At 46.5% G+C, this 24906-nt stretch overlaps 1 protein-coding gene across 1 annotated transcript in view; it reads left to right on the top strand.

The window, feature by feature from the left end:
- Positions 1-1447: 1447 nt before the first annotated feature.
- CAPSL (calcyphosine like) overlaps positions 1448-24906 on the top strand; it is a 30166-nt gene continuing 6707 nt past the window's right edge. The window contains exons 1-5 of the mRNA XM_026506799.4: positions 1448-1654; positions 15719-15855; positions 18916-19093; positions 19385-19594; positions 24140-24243. Of these exons, the coding sequence (XP_026362584.1) occupies positions 15719-15855; positions 18916-19093; positions 19385-19594; positions 24140-24241 (627 nt within the window). The 5' untranslated portion in view covers positions 1448-1654 and the 3' untranslated portion in view covers positions 24242-24243. The remainder of the gene's footprint in view (positions 1655-15718; positions 15856-18915; positions 19094-19384; positions 19595-24139; positions 24244-24906) is intronic.

Raw genomic sequence — 24906 nt, 5'->3', positions numbered from 1 at the left:
TTAAGTGTCAACCAATTACCTTGAAAAAGGAGGTAAATGGAATACTTGTTGTTTTAAGCCAACTTCTACTTAGTCCAAGGAACTAGCTCTTTCTAGATTTCATATTTTGGATGTCCTTAATATGAGTGCATTTCACCCAGTTCAACAATTTGATTCAGCCAACACTGACTGATTTCATGTTTGTACAAGGCATCATGCTGGGAGCTCTGGAAGATGCAAAGATGATCCAGAGTATCTTGGTCCTCTCACCTGGCTTTCCACAGTCTTAGTGATTAATTAATCGCAAGACAGACTTAACTCTCATTGTCAGTGCATCTTGTCTCAGTGGTTAGTTTACCTTAGTAATTTCACTTAGTGAAAATGAAATGATTCAGCTAGTACCTTGAGGTCAGCTGCAGTAAGAAGGGATGTTTTTGGATGAAAAGCTAATGGTGTGTAGGGAAGACACTCAGAACTATCCTGGGGTAGAGGTGGGTCGCACAACAAATACTCTGCCAGTGTCAGTAGCTTTCTACTGCTTGGTGGGTGTCATGTATTATAAAGAGGGACCTTCTGAAAACAGCATTACTCCTAAAAGAGAGACAAAGGACTTATTTTGTAAGTGGCCCCTTCTTGTTCCTCAAATCACAGTCCAATGGTCATTCCTTCAACCAAGGCAAGTCTTCATTAAAATCCACAGAGAATATCACCTCCTTGATCTCCAGGGTGAGGGTGAGAAGTGGACAAGACAAATATAATGTCCTCTGTAGGGACTGTAGAAATCAATGACCACACTTGCCCGCGAATCCGTATAACGTACAATGCAGAACAGAATGTGGAATCCCGGTCTTCATCATTACAGTCCTAGTTTCTTTGGGCTACAAAGCAAGAGAAGCGGTGGAAATGATGAGGTAGGGTGGATGTCATGGGTACAACAATGAAGGAGAGCATGAGTTAGGTACTGTTTTCTAAACAGGGCACTAGACTGCTTCTAATCTGGCAAACTCATTGCTAAGGAACAAGTGTGAAAAGAGAAGTGAGAAGAGAAGAAAGGAGAAAAGAGGACACTAACGGTAGAAAGAGTAAGGAATGGCATCCTGTCAATGTGAGCTTGTGGAGAAAGAGAGAGGACTTTGAATCTCTTAGAATTACACGTGGTGTCTCCTGTGGGTTGAGGTTTTAAGTCTCACCTGAGAGATAATTGGACGCCCTAGCAGGTGCCATCTGGAGACAACAGAAGGGCAGGAAGGGGTTGCCTAATGAAGTAAGGCAATTTGCTGAACATTATTTTATACAACATATGAGGCAAGTTTTGATGCTGGCCTTGAAACCAAACAGTTGCCAGCTATACTTCCTGCTGGCTTCCCTCCCGGAGAAGCTGCCTGGGCTTTCACAGCCATGGCGTTTCCTAGGCAACAAAAGTGTAAACTTCAGAAAAGGCAGGGCCAGGGTAGGGATTGACAGTGAGCTGAGCCAATCAGGTTGTGGCTCTGCTTCGGTGAGTCCAAGCCGGTGCAATAGGGCCAAGAGGGCAGCCGGCAAGACTGCGGAAGGGAAGGTGACCGGGAGGACGCCGGGGATGGACGCAAGGGGCTGAGCACTCCCAGACACACACGGGGGACAGCGTCCATAGTTTTAGTTCCCAGCAACTGGTGGCAGCAGGTTAGCACTGAAGGTAAATCAATGTTTTGATCTATTATGTTGACTTGATCACTTTGTTTAGTTTTAGCTAAAGACAGAGAGAGAAGACGAAAGGTGTTATTCTCTAGAGAGAAAACCAGCAGTTGATGAAAGTTCCTGGTTGTCAGTCTAGGGAGGAAATCGCGTGGTTCTGGGAGAGGATTTGTCATCTTTGTGAAGAAGTGCTCAGATAAAAAGGTACAAAAATCAATTTTATTCTGTAAAGGGGAAGGAAATAAACATCATTGAGCAGTCACTATGTACAGGGTACCGAAGTGTGACGTGTTTGGGTGAATTGCTTCAACTAGCCCGGATGACCATTGAAAAAGCTGAGCTTCAAGAAGATTAAATATCTCCAAGTCATAATACAATTAAGAGACTGAACTTTGATTCAGACCTTGGTTTTTCTGATGTTCGAACATGTGCTATTTCTGCCATACCCTGCTGAACTGACCACTTAAATAAAAAAACAGAATTCGTATTAAAGTGGGCTGGGCACAGCTTGCTAAAAATTGTAGAGTTGATTTGATTGATCACAAAATTGAGAAGGACCTTATTAAATAGCAATACCGTTTATCTTGCCTTCCGTCTGGGGTGTAGTTAAATCATACTAAGTAGATGAAATTGTTTCCTCTTTTTAGAGCTCTTATTTTTTGTTTTTTACTAAAATCTTATTACTACAGAAATATCTTTATTTTGGAATTGTGCATCTTAAATATTGAGATTTAAATTGTGGACATTCATTTCTATTTTTATTCAAATAGCATTGATCTAATAACAATAGCAATGCTCAATTCCAATAGCAATCTAGTAGCAGGATGCTACATGCTGATGATATGACCATGACCAGAGACGCAAAGTTTACAACCTTTGCCCTTAAGAACCTTACAGTCTAGTAGGAGACGCAGTTCTGAAAGTGAAGAGTTACATCATGGTTCAACATGGACACTATTTGGGTTTTGCACAGACTATACAAAGAAAGATGCCAGCTGTTTCACTCCGGGGAGCGTGGTAATGTGAGGCTTCACCATAGTGACCATACAAGGAAGAATGGGACTTCTCTAGGCCAACAAGTGAGGGCAGGTAGTCCTTAACACGGGACTGCATGTATGAAGGCACAGGGACAGAATACCATAGTGTGTTTGGGGAATGTGAGTGGGTATAAATGCAGACTAGATTTTAAAGGGGTGGAGAATTACTAGAAACAAGGCTGGAGAGACAGGCAGGGCCAGTGTATACCTCAAATGCTAACATGTTTGCTCTTTACCTGCCCACAGTGGGGAGCCACAAAAGGGTTTTTGATTAGAGTGTGAAGCTCAGATTTCCAAGTTTTAAAGATTGCTTTGACAGTCGTCTGGAGGATGGTTGGAGGGGGGAAGACTACAGACAAGGAATCAGCTAAGAGGCAATTGCAATAGTGGAAATGGGAGATGACCAGTTGGACTAAGGTGGTATCCATGGCAACGGAGGTGAGGGAGGGAACAGAGAGGCAAGGGGGTCACGATGGTGAATTCTACAGTGGCTGTTGATTGGACGTAGAGGGTGAGGAGGGGTCTAGGATAATGTTCAGTGAATGACCTGGGGAGATGGTGGTGTCATTTCCTGAGGCAAGCAACAGGAGGAAAAGATAATGAACTTGGTTCTGGAACGTTAAACTTGAGGTGCCTGTAGGTCACTGAAGCGCACACACTTTGTGGGAAATTGGAAATCTGACTCGAAGCTAGCACAGTGCATGAGTTGCAATAAAGATTTGGGAGCCATCAGTGGATGTGGCTAGAATGGCCATGGGATGACATGAGAGCATGATGAGGATAAATAACCAAATCCTGGGAAACAGGAGCATTTTAAAGAGCAGGCAGAAGGCAGGAGGCAAAAGAGGTCAGACCTGAGAGAAAGGGAGACAGAGGAAAAAGTAGGTTCATAGACATCGAGAGAGAAGTTTTAAGAAGGAAGAATGATCCATAGAGTCAACTGCTGGGCAAAGTGAGATAGAAACTAGGAGTGACTGTTGAAGTTGGCAACCGGGTTGGCAGTGCCTCCTGAGACAGTGCCCAGTGGAGGGACAGTGGGGACCAGACTGCAGTGGACTGAAGTATGAATGGAACGTGAGAAAGGGGAGAAACGAGAGACTCCTTCAGGTAGCTGGGCTTTGAAGGGAGAGAGCTAGAGGCAGTCTAGGATGGAGGGACCACTGCGGGAGGGACCTCTGATTCATGAACTAAGAAGAGGAGCTGGTGGAGGGGAGGTAAGGGCATAACTGACAGCCGAGGGTCGAAGAGGGGTTGAAGTTTGTGCTGTTGGTGGAGATTATGCTTAGACGGGAGGCAGTTCTCACTTCCTTTGGGGGGAAGGGAGGACAAAGTCAGGACGGTTTTGGAGATAAATACCTTTACAGACTTGCAGGAGGTGATGGGAGTGAGTTCATCTCCATTTTTACTGTGATTTCCACGACAAGGTGTGCAGGAGAATGGCGTAGGTTGAGAAGATTGAAAGAGGAATCTAATGTAGGTGGAGGGGCTGTGGTTTGATGTCCCCAGGTCTAGATCATTTTAGGTCATGTTCGCGTAAACTCAGGGTCTTCTTGATAACTGCCCAGGGAAAGGTGGATTTTAGTTTCTTTGGGGGAACAGAGGCTGTGAGCCCAGAAATCACCAATGTGCTAACTTCTGATTCCAGGATTCCTATTAGTCTCCTCCATCAGGGTGATCTGGTTGCCTCTCATGATGTCATGGAACAAACTGATCTGGATGTGCTCACACACTTACTTTCTAGAAGGACTCCATTTCTTCTGCCAACTGTGGCAGAAACTGCCAGCTGCCAGTTTCCTCTTCTTTATAAACACAACCTGAAGGATGGCAAAGTACCCAGCCCCAAATTAGGTTTCTCAGCTGTCTTAATCTGTTTGGGCTGCTCTAGCAAAATACCTCAGACTGGGTAGCTCATAAAAACAAAAATGTATTTCTCATAATTTGGCGGAATCCCAGACCAAGACACCAGCATGGCTGGGCCCTCTACCTGGTATAGAGCCGTCATCTTCCTGCTACTGCTCAGGTGCTGGAAGGGGCTGGAGTCTCTCCAGAGCCTCCTTGATGAGGCACTAATCCCAGTCATGAAGGCTCTACCTCCATGATTTAAGTCGCTGCCAAAGTCCCCACCTCCTACTACTGGGAGTTAGGATTTCAACTTATGAATTTTGGAAGGGCATAAACATTCGGACCATAGCACCAGCCTCCTTTGCGGGACTGGCCAATGAGATTTCAGTGGAAGGAGCTGGGTGGAGTCCTGCGGGAGCCATTGAGGAGGGATGGCTCAGCCAGCAAGCGCGCTCTTCTTGTCCTCGCTCTTCTCTGCTGCCTGGCGTGCGGATGTAATGGTGGGAACAGGTATGGTTGTTGTGTAACTTGAGGCAACTCTGAGGGTAGAAACAATAGTAAGGTAGAAAGATCGTAGTTTCTTGGGACATGGACTCTCTGAAATGCCTCCAGACTTCTTTACATGAGAGGAAAATAAACCTCTATCATTTTCAGAGACAATCACCTGTTTCTGTGGTGAGTAGCTGGACACAGTTCCTGTCTGATATGCCAGTCTACACTGATGCTGTCATTCTGACATTGGATTTCTATCCACCGACACTTCCTGGTTTTCTGGAAGTATCGGTTAAGAGCCTGCAAGACGCAAATCATTGGCTGGATTTCTAAGTGGCTACAAAGTAAACATTACATAGACAAATGACTGCAAAGGAAGCATTGTAAGTGAACATGAAGTAGTTACTAAGTAAGTGATTTTGGTTTCTAATGTTGCAAAAATACAAATGGTAGTCAGACCTTTATTCCCATCCGGAACTAGTAGAAGATACGCAGTTGGGGTTTGTCTTCACAGTGGGTTTGAAGTCACTGAGGCCAAGGTCTCATGGTACCTGAAAAGTGGGATATTGGAGCATTGTCTGGTTGGTTCTAAGAGCATAGTCACGAAAACCAGGGAGTTTGGAACAAAACTTTTATTTTTCTTTTGTCCTGTTTTTTTTTTTTTTTGCATTTTGTACACAAATCCAGCCAAATCTTTGCTTATTTTTGTTTAGCTTAGATCTTTTCTTACTCTGCTTCTTTAAGATCTTTCTTGTGGCATGATGCCTAACCAGAATAGATTGCAAGCAAGTTCCTGGTAAAAACCCCAGAGACTCAAGGCAGAGCAAGATGGAGAAGGAGACAGCAAGGAGAGTATTATCACACTGCCTCCTGCCTCCCGAGATTCCCCGGGGGTGCTCATTAGAAAGCTCTCGTAACCCTGAGACCTCCGTGCTTTCGTAAACCTGGTATCACATTGTGTTAGTTATATGGGTCCTTGAATACAAGGCTAAACCGTATTTCTCACTCTCTTCGTAGCCAAGAATGCTGCAGAGGTTGCTAAATGCTGATAACATTCTATGGAGAGAACAGATTATAATGGAGTTACTTTATCTTCCCTCCCATTTCTCAGGGGGGGCTTCACTCCTCACCCTGGATTGCTAGTTATTTTACCCAGGTAAATGTCAATATCTAGGGTCAACCCAAGCTCTGTACAAATAAGCTTTGCCAATTGTTTCAGTTAGAAATACTTTTGGCTGTGATAGAGAACCTGACCGACAGTGTATTCAGCAAATAGGGGCTCATGTTCCTCACGTGACGGATGCTGACTTGGTTCAGCAGCACGTGATATTAGGGCTCTAAGTTGTTATCTCTGTGATTCCCCTGGCTTTTTCCTCATGACTGCACAAAGGCTGCCTCATCTCCAGATATTGCATTCTTGTTTAAAGCAGGAAGAGGCAAATGAGATGGAAGAGTTCTCCCAGAGCCCTCAGTACTTTCAGCGGAGTCTCTGGCCAGAACTCATTCATGTGGCCACCCAGCTGAAAGCAGAATGGAGCAGACAAAGGAGATTGGAATGACCTTAGAACAAGCCAGTGGCAATGTCTGGAAAATCAGCTGTAGTTCAAATTCAACAAAGTTAAAACTACTCTGAGGAATGTAAACTGGAAGGGGCCTTGGCTGTCTCATTCATTACCACTGTGTGGCACATAACAGGCGTTCAATAAACATACGTTGACTTCAGGACCAGGACTAGGGCGAGGCAAAGTAGGCACCTAGGGCCCAATATTTAAGGAGGCACTCACTCTTAGGCTTGGGCAAGTGCACGGTTGACATTTGCACAGTCCTGAGATTGGGGGCCTCCTTAAACATTGCACCCTAGCCGCCTATCTTACTGAGCCTGAACCCCAGCCCTGATTGAATTAATAAAATGAAATTTCAAGCAGATGTATGAAGTAGACACTTTAAACACTGATATTTATAAAACATTATTCTCCAATCATGCCATATCATAAACAGTAACACGAGGACTTAAATCATCCCAAAGATCAGCAGAAAAAAATAAAGGCTATGATTGAGCAGACATGGGCTCTAGAGAAACCTGCCTATTGACAACAGCTAAAGCATGAATTTGAAACATCTTGAAAAAATGTATTTCGGCCCCGAGAGAACCCGGTAAGAGGCCAGACTTCAGTGACATCTCATTTCCAGTGTGCTCATGTCATTAACATGTAGATTACACACTGTCATACTTTAGATCTATGTGGAAGTTGGCCATCCAAACAAAACCCAGCTGCTTCATGTATTCATATGATGTGGAAGAATTTTAAAAATAATTTGTGGGAAAAGAGTAAATAAAATGGAAGATAATCATTGCAGTAGCTTTGAATTTAGATTTCAGAAAAACAAAAACAAAGACCCAACACTTTGCCCATCCCTCTACTAACTGAGCAAGGGCCCTGAGGCCGAAGGAGAGGGGTGGCATTTTGGACGCGCCGGTGCGTGGCTTTGCTCTGTGCTGCTGTCCCCGCCCCTCCTCTGCAGTGAGAGCCTTCCAGCCCTCCGAGGCAGTCTCTTCCTTGAAGCTTTTGCTTTCCTTCTCATTTCACGGACCTTCCCTGAATTCCCCAAGCCATGGCGTCGCTGTTGAACGTGGGGACGTAGGCAGAGCACTGAGGTTTCCGGGCTGACTCTGTCACTGCCTCTGGGACTTTGTTGGGCCAGTGCCCCGGGTTCTCTGGGTCTGTGCCGGCTTCCTGGAATAGGATGGCAGTATTTGATAGAACCCACCGCCTGAGGCCGTGTGCTCACACGTATAAAGCATCGAGCCTCGGGCGTGGCCCCCGGAGTGGTTAGAATTGTGGTTACCACCACTTCTCTTCATGCCTGAACTTTTTTTTTTCCTTTGGTGCTTAGAATTTTCATCTCTTTATTTATTTATTTATTTATTTATTTGCTTGTTTATTTATTTATTTTTTAATGATTTTTTATTATATTATGTTAGTCACCATACAGTACATCCCCGGTTTCCGATGTAAAGTTCGATGATTCATTAGTTGCGTATAACACCCAGTGCACCATGCAATACGTACCCCCCTTACTACCCATCACCATGCCTGAACTTTATCCTGTGTTACATTATCGTTATCGTTGTTCCCCTAGCCCTTCCCTCCAGGTCTCACTCCTGCCACTAGAGGGACCTTGTAGCTCTTGTCGCTTATATTCTCAAACCCTGGTGCATGTTAAAACCCTCCGAAGGGGCCCCTGGGTGGCTCAGTTAGCTACGCATCTGACTCTTGATCTCAGCTCAGGTCTTGATCTCAGGGTCTTGATCGCAAGGTCGTGAGTTTGAGCCCCGTGTTGAGCCCCATGCAGATCCCTGCGCTCACACCTAGAGATTCTAACTTACTGTGCTTGGGGTGGGGCACGGACGTTTATTTTTCAACCACACTTCTGGGGCTCTCATTGCCCCAGATGCTCCCAGTTCTTTCTCTCCGGCAGGACTGCACAACTTGGGGACTACTGGCATTCTGGAGGGTTCCTGGTGGGCAAGGGCTGTCGTGTGCATCGTAGGATGCTTAGCAGCCATCTCTGGCTTCTACTCACTAGATGCCGGTATTACCCCAAACCCCTGTTGTGACAACCAAACATGTCTCCAAACATTGTCCAATATCCCCTGGGGACAGGGAAGGCGGGGGGGGGGGGGGGCAGTGAAATCATGCCTGGCTGGAACCGCAGCTCTGTAATAACCCCTGAACAACTAGCACAGTCCGTTGCTAGTAGCTAGAGATGCTAAGGGTCTGTTTAGCTGAATTGAGCTTGGATGGGGTCAGTGAAGGGTCCCCCAGGATGTCAACAATGACCCACACCTGTTATGATACTCGGGGTGGGGGCAGGTTCCCAGGACTCTACTGCAAAACCAGGTCTTTCCTCAAACCATCTGAGTCTTTCACTTCGGTCTCAGAGGGGGCAGCTCCTAACCACCTGCTAGGCTACTCTGAGCACTGGGATCTAATTTCTCCAGAGGAGCATTTTCTCAGGGGAACTCGTGAGGAACTCTTGCCATCTACCACGGAGCAGTAACGAGTTTATCAAACAGACTGCAGTCAGTAGAGCTGTTCAGTATTTCCCAGCCTTTGCCTTCGAACACGATCTGTTGTATGTCTCACCCCATCCCTGGATGACATTTCAAGTATTAAAAGGTGTACGGAGTCTAAATCAAAATTTGAGTTTTACATCCCGTTCCCAAGTAGAGAAAGGCTAAAAACCCCTGCATGTCCTCCATCCCCAGGGGGATGGCCCTTATGCTTAGGGTCAAGCCTGAGCTGGCAGATGGGGAAAGGTTTGGCTGGGATGTGGGCTTGAGAGAAGGCCAGTATGTCTTCCACCTCCTAAGAATGAGCATGAAGCCCTACAGTTTAAGCAGCAGCTACCTACTCGTGACATTGCCTTACTGGTTTCTTTTCTCTAAATAGAAGAATGTTTAAAATCACACGGAGTTGTTATAGCAATTCTGGGCCCCTTACTAGTGAAATGGTTAATATAACGGCACAGGTATTTAACAGCTACAGAAATGCCTTAAAATGTTTTTAAGGCCAAGCACACTGCATGGCCTGGCTGTAGGGAAAACGGGCTTGATGGCATCAAGAGGCAGGAGAAGTCTTTGGAGAGACTGGATGGCTCTGCTGGCAGTTACTGTTCTCACGGGGCTGGGCTTGCGTGACTTCCTCACAGTTCCCTCACAGAATACGCTGTCCCACTGTCCCAGTGCCCCAAGCAGTGGGGTGCAAAGGAGCACTCTCCAGGCAAAACCAGGTCCAATCCTCATGGAGCGCATGCCTGCCCAGCCAGGCGAGGCCAGCCTGCTCTCCCTCCTCCTGCTCGGCGCTCGGCCCACCTCCCCTCTGTTTCCCCTACCGTGTTTCCCTAATCTTGTTTCCCCCAACTCTTACAGACTAACTTTCCCCTTCTCTAAAGTTTGTCTGACGGACTAAACCTGCTTCAGCTCCCTCTGTGTCTTCATGAACCTTCTTTTTTATGAAAGAGGAAAACCAGAAGTGTAGTGTCACAAAAAAACAAAGAGGGTAGTGTGCTTTAGAGGGTGGAGTGAGACGTTTCTTTTGGATTTTGCATTAAAGAGGATGTGGAAGATCTTGATGCTTTCTCTTTATGGATGTCTGGATAAATGATTCCTGGGGCTGTCTCTTTGGTTTTAAGATCCACCTCTGTGTGCAGGTTTTTGGGTGCAGATTCATGAGAGAGAGAGACAGAAATAGAGACAGAGTTCAGCTCATTGCCACGAGAGCTGTAATTCAGCTTATTACCACGAGAGGGCACCAAAGACCACAAGCTGGGGCTTGCGCTGTTACCGACCCCCCCCCGCCCCCCGCCAAAGGTTCAGTTTAAATATGTCCCTGAACTCAGCAAAGACTTTCACTAAGACTCATGAAGCGACAGACCTCCATGCAATTTTACCTTTCCATATCCTGTCCCACAATGATTTTTTTGAAATACAAGCAGAGCGCTTTGACAGCGGCAGGCAACACAGTGGGATGAGGGAGCCTTAAGTAGCTCCCTTGTAAGGAGACCCGGTGACCGTTGCTGCAAAGTCTCCTTTGACTTTGCTGCTGGAGGCTCCACCCGTCCTGTGCCCCACATCTCCAGGTCTCTGCCTGTTGCTGCTCCGTGAACGTTTCTCCTCATCAGCAGGTGGTGCGGGTGGGGGTGGGGTGTGGGAGCAGGAGCTCTGGCTGCACCCCCAAGCCCTCCCTCTCCTTCACACTGCACATTCCAGTACTCTCCATCTCTGATCTCTTTTCCTTTTTCCGCCCCCGCTGCCAATACCTCCACCCAGTCAGCGGGACTTCTCACCTGGCTGTCCCCAGTCTGTGCCACCTCCCCGCCCATTGTCCACACTGAATCAGAGGGCTCTTTGACAACGTAGACTGTTACCCCCTCATTGAAGCCCCTTGTGGTCTCCTGTTGCTCTCAGTGCAGGATCTAAACTGCCCAGCATGTGTCCCAGGCTCCTTGGGATCTGATGTCTGCTTACCTGCCCAGTGTCCTCTTTCTCCCAATCTCCCCTTTCCATATTCCCTCCCTATCCCAACAACCACGTCATCTCACCACCCGCCCACCATACTGCAATCATGCTAGAATATTTGCATTTCTGTGATTATACCACTTTCTCTTTCGCTTGGGCCTTGGCACTTGGGAAATGCACAGTGCCCTTCCTTCCCCCCCCCCCCCCCCAGCCTCGAAAACAGCTCTTTCCTTTAGAAGTAAGGCTTAGACATCATCTTCTCTGAGAAGTCTTCAGAAAGCCCCACTCCAAGGCAGGGTTAGCCACCCTTTTCTGATTTGCAGTGGCTGAGTAGTGGGTTGTTCTCCCCCCATCTCCTCCGGAAGCACTGTATTTCTTATTCCCTTTTCCCTAATCTAACCCAGTGACCCGCTCTAAACTAAGCCCTTAATAAACATTTATTGGAGAAAGGGACCCAGCGCTCCTGGCCCCGGGAAATGCTCAGACGCAGTGTCAACACCAGGTGGCGCTGCAGCCACGCCCATGGGAGGCCATCCTCTTTCTGGCCCTGTTCTGCCAGGGCTGGACCACCTCTGTTGTCACCAGGCCGGATCCTAGAGGCTCAGGGAGGGTCTTCTGCCGGCAAGGGACGCTTTGTGCCCTGCAGTGATGTCGGTGACACGTTTGGGGTCAGAATCTCGCCAAGGTGCCTGGAGCCTTAATGCAAACTCTGGAAGCCCTAAGCGTCGCCCTTCTTCACCAAAACCCTCCCCTATCGTGCTTGCTTTGAACCCCTCCAGCTCTTACCAAACTTTGTTTCCTGCCCTGCTTCCCCACGGGACTTCAGCGGTTAATCTCCAATCAAATTTAAGACTCTACGCTCCTCAAGGGCTTGCTCCTTGCAGTCATCCTTCCTCTCCGACGCTGGTGACTAGAAAAGAGCACACAGAACACATTAGCTGTTTGTTGATGAACTGGGTAACTAAGTGATGAAAGCGGACAGCTCATACGGACATTTCAAGAATCGTGGCAGGAGAGAATGGACTTCTTTTTCCTGACTCTACCAAAGTCAACTCCAGGGGTCACCATGTGCGTGGTCACTGTGTAGGGTCGGCCTCGGGAGCTAGAACCCGCAGGATGCTTTCCCGGACGCTGCCCTGCTCTCCTGTGGGTGGTTACCATCTAACTGTGCTTCGAGATTCTTTTATCTTGTTTCACGAAGGTGGTAAAGGAGGAAGAGCTCTGCTTGAACGTCAGAAGATCTACGCTTGGGTGTCAGCCACGACTCGGGAGCAAGTTGCTTTCTGTGTACACGCCTTAGTTGCCCAGTCCGCTGAAGGAGGAGGGGCACGGGGCGATCTCACCGTCCTAACAATGTGCAAAGGCCTGGGAGCCACACCGACGACACCCCAGTTGCTTCATCTGTGAGAGAGAAATCATAGCTGTAACTAGCTCATAGGGCTTTTTTAAAAAAAACATTGAGATGAAATTTACATAACGTGAAATTAGGCATTTATGAATATACCATACATTCATAATGTTGTGCAATCACCACCTATATCAGTTTCCGAAACATTCCAAAAAAACCCCCCCATACCTGGTAAGCAGTCACTCCCCATTGCTGCCTTCCCCTGGGCCTTGTCCACAACCAGTCTGTGTTCTGTCTCTGTGCATTCGACTGTTCTGGATGTTTCCTATAAATGGAATCGCACAGTGTACGACACTCTGTGTCTGGCTTCTGTCACCTAGCGTGGTGGCTTTGAGCCTCATTCACATTGTAGCATGTGTTGGTGCCTCACTCCTTTTTATAACAGAAGGCTATTCTGTTGTTTGGCTTCACCTTCTTGCCTGTGTGCATGGCGCTTCTTCTCTCATTAGTGGTTTTGTCCTGCTCTCTGTCTGTTGCCTTGCTACTCACCCCTCCAGGCCCAGATCTGAGGTCACTTCCCCAATTCCCATGGCTCTCTGCTGAAGCTCTCATCTTGCCGTTTTCTCCCTCTCCCCTAGTAACCCTTGTGTACGTCCCCTTCTCCACCCACTAGTGGAATCTGGGCTCCCAAGGAGCAGGGACAGACCTTGGTTCATCTTTGGGTTCTTAGCACCTCGCGGACTCAGACCGACAGTATCTACCCAACAAATAGCTGTTGAGTTAGTGAACGAGTCGATCCTTCTGGCATGGGTCACGTTTACCCTGACTACACGGAAGGACCGGGCAGGCCCGTGGGAGCAGTAGAGGACAATGCGGTGTTATTTTGTTCCCAAACCGGGGTCCACAAGAAGTAGTGCATCTGAAAACCTGGTGGCTTTGGACAAGCGGAACCACATTCTGTCCCTCTGTTCCTCTGCGGCTGGACATTCGGGCTGTTTCTGCCTTTTGGCTGCTGTGGGCAATGCTGCTGCGAACCTGATTCACGTGTGTTTGTTTGAGTTTCTGTTTTCAGTTGGGCTCCTAGGGTTTTTGTGGGGACTGGGCACAATAAACGTGAACGATTGATGTCATTAATTTTATCTTGAAGGTGTGTGAGTAGGGCCCCACATGGGTTCTTCCTCCTGCTGTCTCTCACACGGGAGCCAGATCTCATTTTCTCCCCATTACTGGTTTTTAGCCTGTGTGTCTCTCCGTCCCCCCGCCTGCCACTGCGGCTGGTGTGGCAAACCAGAGTGGGTAGGGCGGGGTGAGAAAGGTAGGGGAGAGGTAGTGGAAATGAGGACAGGCTGGTGAGTGGCAGGAGACAACCGCTGGGCAGGTAGCACTGAGCGAGGGGGAGGGGCAGGAAGGAGCAGACCCTGAGGTGGGTTTAAGAATGAGGACGGCGCAGGATTGCTGCTGGGAGGGAGGGCGGGGTGAGGCCGGGGCGGGGGCCATCAGCAGCCCAAGATCAGGGCTAGGAAGGGCCTCAGGCAAGGCTGGCTGCGTAAGGGGGCAGGAGGTGGCGAGAGGGAACTGGGGTTTTTGTACAGAAACACAGCGTTCTGATTGTGGCTGAAGCCTTCTGTGGGGTTGGCGTTAGGGCCAGAAGCTGGGATCAAGCTCCATGAGTTGTCAGCTTGACATCAGGTGACAAAATAGTAACAGGAAAGTGCAAGTTTTAAGAATGCTGCCAGGACGGCAGGGGATTGAGCGGGGGGTGACACTGTGGGATGAGTTTGAGCACTGTCTGTACAGGCCCGCTAGGAGCGGAGAGGGAGTTCTCCAAAAGCGTAGCCTTTTTGGTGTGGCCATGTGGCTGTCTGGAATTCTGGAAGACTTCTTCATGTGGAATAAAGTTGCCAGGACCTAACAGACAAAGACCTCCTTCTTGCCCTGGTGTCCAAGAGAACTGAGAAGAATTACTCGCATTTGCGTTCATGTTGTGGAAACCAGAATGCACGTCAAGGGGGGAAGCTCTAGGTGGGAGATGAGTTGAGCATTCACGTCCCTGACTTAATCTATTCTGGTCTCAGTTTTCAGTCTGAGACTTCCTCTCTCCAAAGTTAAATAACGAGATCTTTGTGGGGAGAACGTACAGCTTGTATTGGAGAGGAGCAGCCCTAGAGAGCATGGATCTGAGGGTTGTCACGCCCTATGAAAAGAATCCGCTCCTGGCGGGGCGCTCAGGAGACGTGCCAGCACTTGGCCAGGGATGGGGGGCCCTTGAGCCCAGGGCAGATCCACTCCAACCCATCTTCCCTGCATTTGAATGCTGTGTCCGCCTACACCCCTCAACTGTCTTGCTCCTTCATTCACAACTCACATTGAGAAAAGTAATTTCTAGAATCCCTCATTTACTGGGTCAGTGAGCTCATAGGAGGACTAGTTGCTTTTGGAACAGGGAGAAATTGTAAGATAATTAATCTGATCTTTTTACTTGACAGAGGAGGAGAAACCAGAGGCCCGGAGATTTGCTCAGATGTCTCTGGCAGTGGGTTGGAGTCTGGACTAGACCCTGAGTCTCCAGGCCCCCAGCCCAGGGTGCTTCCCACTGTCCTGCAGGTTCTGAAAACCCAGGCTCACTGAAGGAGTTTGTATGTGGCTTGGGGACCTCTCAGGAGGGAGCTTCTCTGCACCCACCCTTTCCTGCTTCTGAATATTTAAAACACAGAAGCCAAACTGTAGACAAAAAAAGATATTATGTCTGTTTGTCAGGAGAGAGATAGTGTCTATTTACCATTTTCTGTCCTAAGAATCCAGCTGTTAATGACCACTAGACTGTTAACCAAAACATGCTAGTTATGGGCGGGAATCATGAAGGCCCAGCCTAGAGAATCTCGGTCAAGACAGAAACAATAAAAATTAATGTTTAGACCAAAGAGGAGCATATTAAATGTGGAGTCAAAGGTGTAGAATGCTAAATACAAGAATAAAGCATAGAAGGGTGGCTCAGAGAGGAGAGTATAGGGAAGTGGGACTTCTCGTTTTATGGCAGGAGGAGGGTTTCGGCAAGATGAAAGTGTATCTGGGAAAGGCTGTTTATTTACAACTGTTGTCCAGACTGGAGAAATCAGGTGTCCTCAGGACTAGATAAGTAAGCAAGAGATATGCCAGGCATAGAGTTGGTCTAGCTAAAAGTTGGGAATTCTGGGACGTTCGAGGCTTTTCCCAGAAGTGGATGAGAGTGTTTTCCTTCTGGGAGAGGCTGCTGTCCCCTTCCCCAGCCAGAAGCAGGTGATGAGGCCTGAGCTCTGCTAAGGGGACTGTGAATTCTCCCCTCAGATGGCGGGGACAGCACGCCATGATCGAGAGATGGCAATCCAGGCCAAGAAAAAGCTCACCACGGCCACCGACCCCATCGAAAAACTCCGACTGCAGTGCCTGGCCAGGGGCTCCGCAGGCATCAAAGGACTTGGCAGGTACAATCTGGGCCAAAGGGGTGGCAGGGGGACGAAGTGAAGAGGCAGCACACAGGCAGGCAAGGCTGTTACTGGCTGTGACCTTGAGCAAGTCTTGGCCTTCTAGGGTCTCCGTTCCCTAGCTGTGAAATGCAGTTTGGAAGAATAGATCTCTCAAGGCCCTTGTGACAATTTTTAGTTCTTCGTCCCAGCTTCAGCAAGGCTGTGTCTGTGACAAGAGAGCACAGTTACTGGAACAACTGGCAGTGAAGGGAGAGGCATGTGCAGGTCCCAGAGACACCGAGCAGGACCCGGGGAGAGGCACTCCTAGCAGCCGTGACAGCAGGGGCCGGCGTGGAGGAGAGGGGCGGTTGCTCTCAAGCGGTCCTGTCTTGCTCACCTCCGCGGCCACGGGAATTGCCTGTGGGATAGTCACTGCAAGGGGATTCTCCCAGCTCTGTAGGGCCTGTCTGTCCTCTGACCTCAAGACCAGGAAACCCAAGGAGAGAGAGGTTGTTAGCCTCCACTGGGCAGTGCCTGTGCATTCTCTCTCTCTCTCTCTCTCTCTCTCTCTCTCTCTCTCTCTCTCTCCTTTTTAAAAGACTTTATTTACTTGCTTGAGAGAAAGAGAGTCCATGCGGGGGGTTGGGGGGACGGAGAGGGACAAGCAGACTCAATGCAGAGGCTGACTTGGGGCTCGATCCCACCACCGTGAGATCATGACCAAACCAAAATCAAGGGTCAGACACTTAACGGATGGAGCCGCCCCGGCGCCCCTGCAGTTATCTGTTTTTGACAGACTACGGGAGAGCCTGCCATGGGCCAGGTGCTTGTACCTGGTGAACAGGTGGGTGGACAGGGCTTCTCCAGCCCCACGCAGGCCTCAGACTGAGCCAACTGAGTGTCACGACAGTGAGAGTCCCTGTGGATGTTGTGTGTGAGAGAGCACAGGGCGCCACGGCGGGGGACCCAGCCTCCCATGTGGAGCTTAGGGACGGCTTCTCCTCCAGCGAGCTATTTCCTGAGCACCCGGGATGTCACCTTCAACCATCTCAAATTCTCAGACTAAGCCCCACGCTGCCAGAAGCCCAGACCGTGGACATGTGCACCCTGATGCCCAGGCGGTCACAGTCGCGTGGGAAGACGGGCCCGCTTCCCTTCAATGCTGTATCACCCCAACCTCCAACCTTCCCCTCTTTCATCCTGGACTCACATCATTGTCCTGGGTGCAGACCCCTCAGGAACACTGCCCTCTCTCTCACTCACTGACCCACTCAGTTGGGTCCCTCTTGCTGCCAATGCCCCCATCCCCCAGACCAATCCCTATCAGCCCTTCCCCTGTGAGCCAGTCTATTGGCTCATCCTTGGCCATTTGTTCCAATGTGCCCTCTGCCTCTGCCCCTTCACTGGTTTTGCCCTTCCCTCAATCTCTACTCAACTCAAGTGCAAGCTGCTCCCTTCTGTTCCCCCCATGATTAGAATGGGGTTATGGTTTTTTGGGACCACAGAAGTAAAGCACTTTTCATCACCTCATGTCAGGGCTGCATACTGTCAACGTGACTTATCACTATTGATGTTGACCTGGATCACCCGGCTGAGACTGTGTATTTGGCTTCTCCAATGTAAAGTTACTGTCCCCTCCTCCCCCTTTCTGTATTGTACTCTCTGGAAGGAGGTCCCTATGCAGAGCCACACTTAGGGAGTGGGGAGTACGCTTCCCTCCTTAAGGTCGGGGAGTATGTGCATAATTTATTTGGAATACTTCTGCAAGAGCAATTGGTCTTTACTAACTAATATTTATTCATTTCTTTATTTAGTCATCTATTTAAACCAAAATGGACTCATGAATATTTAGTTTATACTGTGGGTTACAATTCAACACTATTTTGTTGCTCAAATTGTGGAAGTTTGGGCCTTGAAAGCTCTTTCAGTTGGCTCCTGTGTCCCTTTGATGGATCCCCATCAATATAGTTTTGTTTGTTTTGAGGACTTCCTTACTTTCTGGTATAAGATATTCCAAGCTCATCTTGCATATCTCATGCCCCAGTCCTAGAATCAGACATTTCTCCAAGAATCCCCATTCCTTTTATTGGAGAATTATATTGGAAACCAAGATCTGGGCTCTAGATGTGCTCGTTCCTGGGGTGTTACTTCTAGGTTCTCTTAGCTGACAGAAAAAGAAAATATATGATATATGTACATATCTATAGATATTTTTATATGTCATCATCTTTGTTTATATTAAGCTAAACATGAGTTCATGTTAATGTCTCCAACTCTAGCCCATTGCCACATGCAGCAGACCGTTCTAGCCTCCTCCCCTAGCTCATCTAAATTTCCATTTCAACAGTGATACACCTAGCTTCTACCACCTGCCATCTATTTACTTAATTGTTCAATTCCAGTATACCTTATAGCATGTCGGAATTGTTAACTCAAATCTCCGTGGGAAAGATCTCTATCAGCTAGAGTCCAGTGCTTATGTGCGGTTCCTTGTGCCTTTAGTCCCACAGACGTTACTCATTGCCACAGTTCCTTACGTCAGCATACCCCACCCCCCCTTCAGTGAGATTGTTTCAAAGTTTTGTAGTACAGTTAGTTTCTCTTCTCACTGTCTGCATTCCTTCCCGGGATCCCCTGACCTCCTAAACAATTTTTAAAAAATTTGTACACATTAAGGTTTACTCTTTGTCCTATGAAGTTCTGTGGATATTAGTAAGTGCATAGGTTCATGTAGACACCATTATAAAATCGTACAGAATAGTTCCACTGCCCTAAAAATCCCCTGTGCTCTGCCTGTTTTCTTCTCCCCTTTCCCTTGTCTTTTTATTGTCTCTATAGCTTTGCCTTTTTCAGAATATCATAGAATTAGAATCACATAGTACATTTTATTTTATGAGATGCTTGGGAAGAGGCTCTCCAATTTTGGAAGGAGGGTGCAGAGCAGAATCTAGGGCTTCTGCATTTTGTTTCGAAAAACCTTGAGAGTGGTTTATTTTTAAATCTTTATTCTTACACCTTGTTCTCTGTTTTGTTTTGGTTTTTTTTCTTTCTTTTTGTGTCTTTGTGTATTTTCTTTAGAGTGTTTCGAATTATGGATGACAATAACAACCGAACCCTTGACTTCAAAGAATTTGTGAAAGGGCTAAATGATTATGCCGTGGTCATGGAAAAGGAAGAGGCAGAAGAGCTCTTCCGGAGGTTTGATAAAGATGGAAACGGAACAATAGACTTCAATGAATTTCTTCTTACATTAAGAGTAAGCAGCCTCGTGAATCAGTGTATCTGCTGCGTTTGGCTTTCACATGGTTTGGGTTGGCTATTTTGAAGTTTTGTTTTCAGAAGTTGTCAGTGCACTGTGGAGGAGATGGGAAGGAGAATGATAACAGGTTTAGGGACTTTTTGGAGTAATTGTCATGCATGCTGTTCAACGGCACGCAAACCATTTCATACCATTGAGAGGAAGTAGATATTTCATGACGTATGATACGAAACAAGCTCATTTACTTGTGTTGTCTGTGTATGTGTTTTTTTTTTTCTATTTATCTAGCCTCCAATGTCTAGAGCCAGGAAAGAGGTAATTATGCAAGCTTTTAGGAAGTTAGATAAGACCGGAGATGGAGTTATAACAATTGAAGATCTTCGTGAGGTGTATAATGCGAAACACCATCCTAAGTACCAAAATGGAGAATGGACCGAGGAGCAAGTATTCAGGAAATTCCTGGATAACTTTGATTCACCCTATGACAAAGATGGATTGGTAAGTAAAAGAGCTGAAGCAGAATTTCTTCTGTCGAATTTCCAGTTGTAATTAGGAAATTGGTCCAAAGCCTTAAAAAATACATATAACATATTCTTTATAAATAGAGGTAAAATATTTCCTTAGAGACTACCTAGAAAGTTGGGAGAGAAAGTGATAAGATACAAATCATGTATTGGTAAGGGAACCACATACGGCTAAATACCCGTCATCGGGAGAATGTGGTATTTTGACTGAACACTCTGTTTCATGGTTCCCATACTTAGCATACTTAGCCAGCCACATTCCAACGAACTAGACTACAACAAAATCTGTTTAAGTTCAAAACGAAACCATAATTTAATTTTTCGGGACATGATTCACAAGGTATTTCAGGATGTGGCAATGATTTTCACACTCATCCTCGCAACATTGTTTGTCATTGCACTTTGCTATGTAGGAGTGCCATTTACGGGAGGCTTTCAGTGAAGGAAATGCCAGGGAATAGGATTTACTTTGATTTCATCGATAGCGAGCTTGGAGATGAACTTGCATGGCGAAACTACAGTGAGCTTAAAAACAAAAGCAACCACCCCACCTCCATTAACCGGTATCTTCAAGTTACAAAAGCATAGCTTGGGAGGGTAAGGAGTTGCATCTCTGCTACGGTGTCCAGGCTGAGATGACAGTGTCATCTGTCTTTTATCAAGCTGTAAGTGGACTTTTGAACTTGGCCCCAGTTCTGCTGTCAGGTGTCTTGAAGGCTCTGATGATGGGGAAGGGAAGGGAGTGTTCTCCTTGGCTGACAGTCAGAGCAGCAGGACCTTGGGGAGGGTTCTTCCTCACCCCCATGTCACACAAGAAGGATTAGTTGGGCACTGGGCGGGACGAAAAGATGGCAATGATAGGAGTAGGAAACAAGGCTTCCCCTTCTGAAGGGAATTTCCCCCAAGTTTTTCTATGAATTTCATGGTAAGTCTTATTAGCAAGAGGTTAGGGGACTAGGAAAGCAACCTTTCTTTCCTTCCTGCTGACATTTTCCCGTTGGAGACAGAAAAATACCCTTCGTTTTAGTTGAAGGGATTATAGAGGTGGATTAAAAGAAAGCAGGGGTGGGGGAGAGGGGGCTAGATTCTGTAGGGCAACCTAATGCTTAGGGGCAGAAATAACAGAACGGAGCCACATGTTTTCTTCCAACATCGCTGGCCTTTGATCTCTGAAATGGCAGTGGAAAAATTGTCAACTGCCATTTCCCCAAATTAGCCCACCTCTGCGTGAGATCCCAGGGCCTCCCCCTGCAGGTGGTTCCTCCTCCTCGTTGCCAGGGGAAACCTCAGCTGCCCTTTGCTCTAACCCAAGTCAAAGTGGCCGGTTGTTATGATTCAGCTGATTTCAAGTTCCCACCCCTGTCCCTTTTGACGTTTGCTTTAACAAGCCCTCTTCAGTTCTCAAGCACTCACAAAGGTCCCTGGGGTTTTTAGCAGTTACAGCGTTTGGTATGACCTGAGTATCACAGAGCCTGTACTGATACCCAGCTGACGCTGCGTGATCGTCAGCTGGGGACGTATTAAGAATGCCCATTGCTGGCTGCACCGCAGAACTACAGGGTCTGATTTTTTTGGGGTGGAGATCAAGGATTTGCAGGGTTAGTAAGTGCCCCAGATAAGTCTTAGTCACATTGACATTTGAGATCCTTGTCTCTGAAAGATTCGGAAGTGCGTCTTTGTAATTACTACATATAATACGCACATGAACCTCACGTGGCATGATTATAGATCCTAATCATTTATTGAGTACTTATCTACTGGGTATTGTGCTAAGGGTTTTCCAGGGAGGTCTCACCTAAAAGGCATAATGAAAATGTTTCTGAAAGGTAAAGTGTGATTCAGACTTTTGTACGTTGAATCATGTTTTAAATGCGCAAGGAACTGTTGATGTAAAGAAACTCCGTGGTCAATTCTTTTATAAAGAGAATAATTAGTTCTTAACTTATCTTTTCCAAATTGAGTTGTCTTATACATTAAGATTTCTTGTGGTGAAGCGTAGCTACGTTTGAAGCCAGTGCGCTCATTCATGGTTAAAAAATATAGCTGATATCCAAGTAAGACAGAATTTACCACAAGGCAAGAAATTTAGTGTACTGCTCAGCTAAGGACGATGCTCAAATTTGTCAACTTTTAATCGTCTGGGCTAAGCTCTCAAGTAGTCATAAAGGCTCCCGGGGTTTACAGTAGTCATGGAGCTCGGTGTAATGGATTCTGTGCTAATAATCCCACATCCAGCCCTCCGAGCAGCCTGTGCACCAGACGCCGTATGGGTAGAGGTACGGAAGCAACTGAATAATGTACGGAGTGAACCTTCTTCACTCTGATTCTTTTTTTTTTTTTTTTTTTTAAGATTTATCTATTTATTTGAGAGAGAGAGAGAAATAGTGTGTGTGAGCAGGGGGAGGGGTACAGGCCGAGGGAGAGAGAGAATCTCAAGCAGACTCCCCGCTGAGCACGGAGCCCGAGGTAGGCCTCAATCTCATGACCCTGAGATCGTTACCTGAGCCAAAATCAAGAGTCAGACGCTTAACCAACTGAGCCACCCAAGCACTGCCCCCTCTCCTATTCTATCCTAGTTGGGTGAGACTTCCCCTTCTCATTTTTTTAATATCTAGGTTTGGAAGTTTTCATTTATATATGTTATTTTACCATTACAAATATTTAAAAAAATCTCTCAGAAGTGGATGAGCCTTTGAGAGAATATGGGTCTTGTTGTCTATTTCTTGTAGATTTTTTAATGATTAAAACTATTTTAAATATATTATGGAGTGTATATAAATAACCTAAATTTATTTTATGAGTTTTTAAAATCAGTCTTAAACAGAGAAAAGGGTACTGTATTCTGTATCATGACTCGAATATTTCCATTGCTCCCATCTGGGACCTTCTCCATTATAAGATAAATATTCTATCCACTAAGGGTAGCATAGTCAAGACGCTGACGAGGAGCAGGGGTGTCCACTTTCTTACTTTTTACTGATGTCCAACAAAACAATTAAATAGTCATAGTTATTATTACTGAGAAGTGATTTACTATGATGAGGGCAAACGTGGGGAAATCACAGGATTTGTGATTCAGGCTATTCTCAGTATAAGTTGCGTCTAAGGAAACAAGGAGACACCTCGCTAAGAATAACTGATGGCCTTTTCTGAAGTGATCAGATATCTTAGCTCTGAGGTCCAGTTTTATGTAACCTGACTCTCAGATGAGGTTTAATGCTAGATAACGGGGAATGCAAAGGAGGACGTAGGTAAAGAAATGGAAGAATGGAGAGTGTTAAAGATATCCTAGTTTTAGAAACAAGCTATGGACACACTCCCTTCTACTTCTAGGCCACTGAAAAGCCCAGCTTAACTATCAGTTCAGTCCAATGAGTTTCTTTCTTCTGCACTTTACCATTTGGGGGTGTGTGGGGGGTGGGTACAGGGAGAGAAATAGGGATCCTGTGACTTTTTTTCTCCGTTCACTCATAATGGCAGCAAAAAAGGGCAAGTGGGTCAATCAGTTCCAACGATTCTTAGAAGATACAGGTGGGCACTCTGTGGAAGAGGGGTTTTGAATTACTTATGGGTTTCACTTTTTGTGATGTTTTTAATCCCTTGTGACACTCAAAATTGAGGGCTAACTAGAGAACAATACGTTTCCTAAACAGCCATCATCACTGTGTCTGTGTCCTCGCACGTAAGCGGGGCTGTACTTGGGGGTTACGTCGATCGGTACAGAGCTCAAACAGGAAGACAGTTCTTTCCCTGAGTGATCTGATCACATCAGCTGGTATGGTTGCACTGCAGTGTACGTATCGCCTGCACCTATTAAAAAAATAAGATTGATAACTAAGGTTTCTTCCTTCTAGAAGGAAAGTAATATACAATTCTAGCCTAGGTAAACACATCAGTTGATGTTCCCAAGAGACAGTTACAGGCACAGGATGGAGAGAGGACCCACCCAGTGTGGTGTAGGGAAGCATAGCGCAGGGGATGCCTTTTTTTTTTTTTATTTTTACTCACTTGGTGCCTTGAAATGAGTAAGTTCTATCTTAAAAAAGCATGAAGCCAAAGAGTATTTAACTAGAAATCGACTTCTTTATCCACAGGACAGAATCCCACTTTCTGAAAGGTGAAACGTTACTTGCCCTGACCCAGGACCTGTGGTGCTATTTCTGACGTGTCACAGAAAGCCCGTACTAACTACTGCTAAAGAAACTTCTTATTCTGAGTTTCAGTCGCACATATCCACGCAGATGGGCTCCTGCTGTTAAAGAAAGGCGAGAACCTGTATCTCACTTTCCATTTAGATAGGTCTGGAAATTTTCAAGACTTTCTACCCAGCTTCCCCTCTGCTACCCCTCAGGGCCGTCCTCAACGTGACTGTTTCCTCTCGTCTGAGATCTATTCTTGATCTGTGTCACTAAAAAGCCTTGACCAAAGTTTCCCTCGCATTTACAGGTCCTGGAGATGGACCTCCACTGAAGTGGTGGGAAGCAAAGTTTTGTTTTTGTTTCTGACTTTTCCTCTGCAGGTGACCCCCGAGGAGTTTATGAACTACTATGCAGGGGTGAGCGCATCCATTGACACAGATGTGTATTTCATTGTCATGATGAGAACCGCCTGGAAGCTCTAAATGTAGGACCTGGGGACCAGGGCCTTGGGTACAGCCACATGGCTCCAAATGGTTAAACATCAGCCTCAAACCAGGATCACATTTGATTTCATGTTCATCCCAGTGTTTCTTTAGTGTCGACACACACTGCATTTTCTAGGGCAGAAATGACAGTATGTAGTTCCCTATGACTTCACTTCTCTGAAGCTGTTTTCTTAGCTCTACTAGAGAAATTAACTAACATAAGATTCAAAAAGCTACTAGAACCAGGCTCTAGGATACATACACACGTCTAATAAACCCAGGTGCCTTCCTTGGCCAGTAATAGAAGTTTGACTATTTTAATTATAATCCCCACCCATGCACCCACAGTCTTTCTCCACTTTTACATGGTCCATTTCTAGGTGAGAGAATTCACCTGTTTTTATAACTGGCTGTAAATGTTTAAGTGCTTCAGCTCCAAATTGGGGACCAGAAGCGAACCACACGTTAGCCTCAATTTTTATACCTGAATCTTGAGTTTCTCTGCCAGTGGTTTAGGGAAGCCTCAGTTTGGTGAATAGATTTAGAATGACATTTTTGGGTCATCTAAATTGTCTGTGAGAGGCCATTTCCTGAGCAGTTAAGCTAGGACCATCCGTGTGGTTAAAGTTTGAGGCTAGGCTGTGCTCTCAGATTTTATGTGG

This window comes from Ursus arctos, unplaced genomic scaffold, assembly GCF_023065955.2.
Source record: "Ursus arctos isolate Adak ecotype North America unplaced genomic scaffold, UrsArc2.0 scaffold_15, whole genome shotgun sequence".
NCBI lineage: Eukaryota > Metazoa > Chordata > Mammalia > Carnivora > Ursidae > Ursus > Ursus arctos.
Note: the sequence above shows the minus strand (reverse complement) of the source record. Positions and strands in the feature narration are given on the sequence as shown.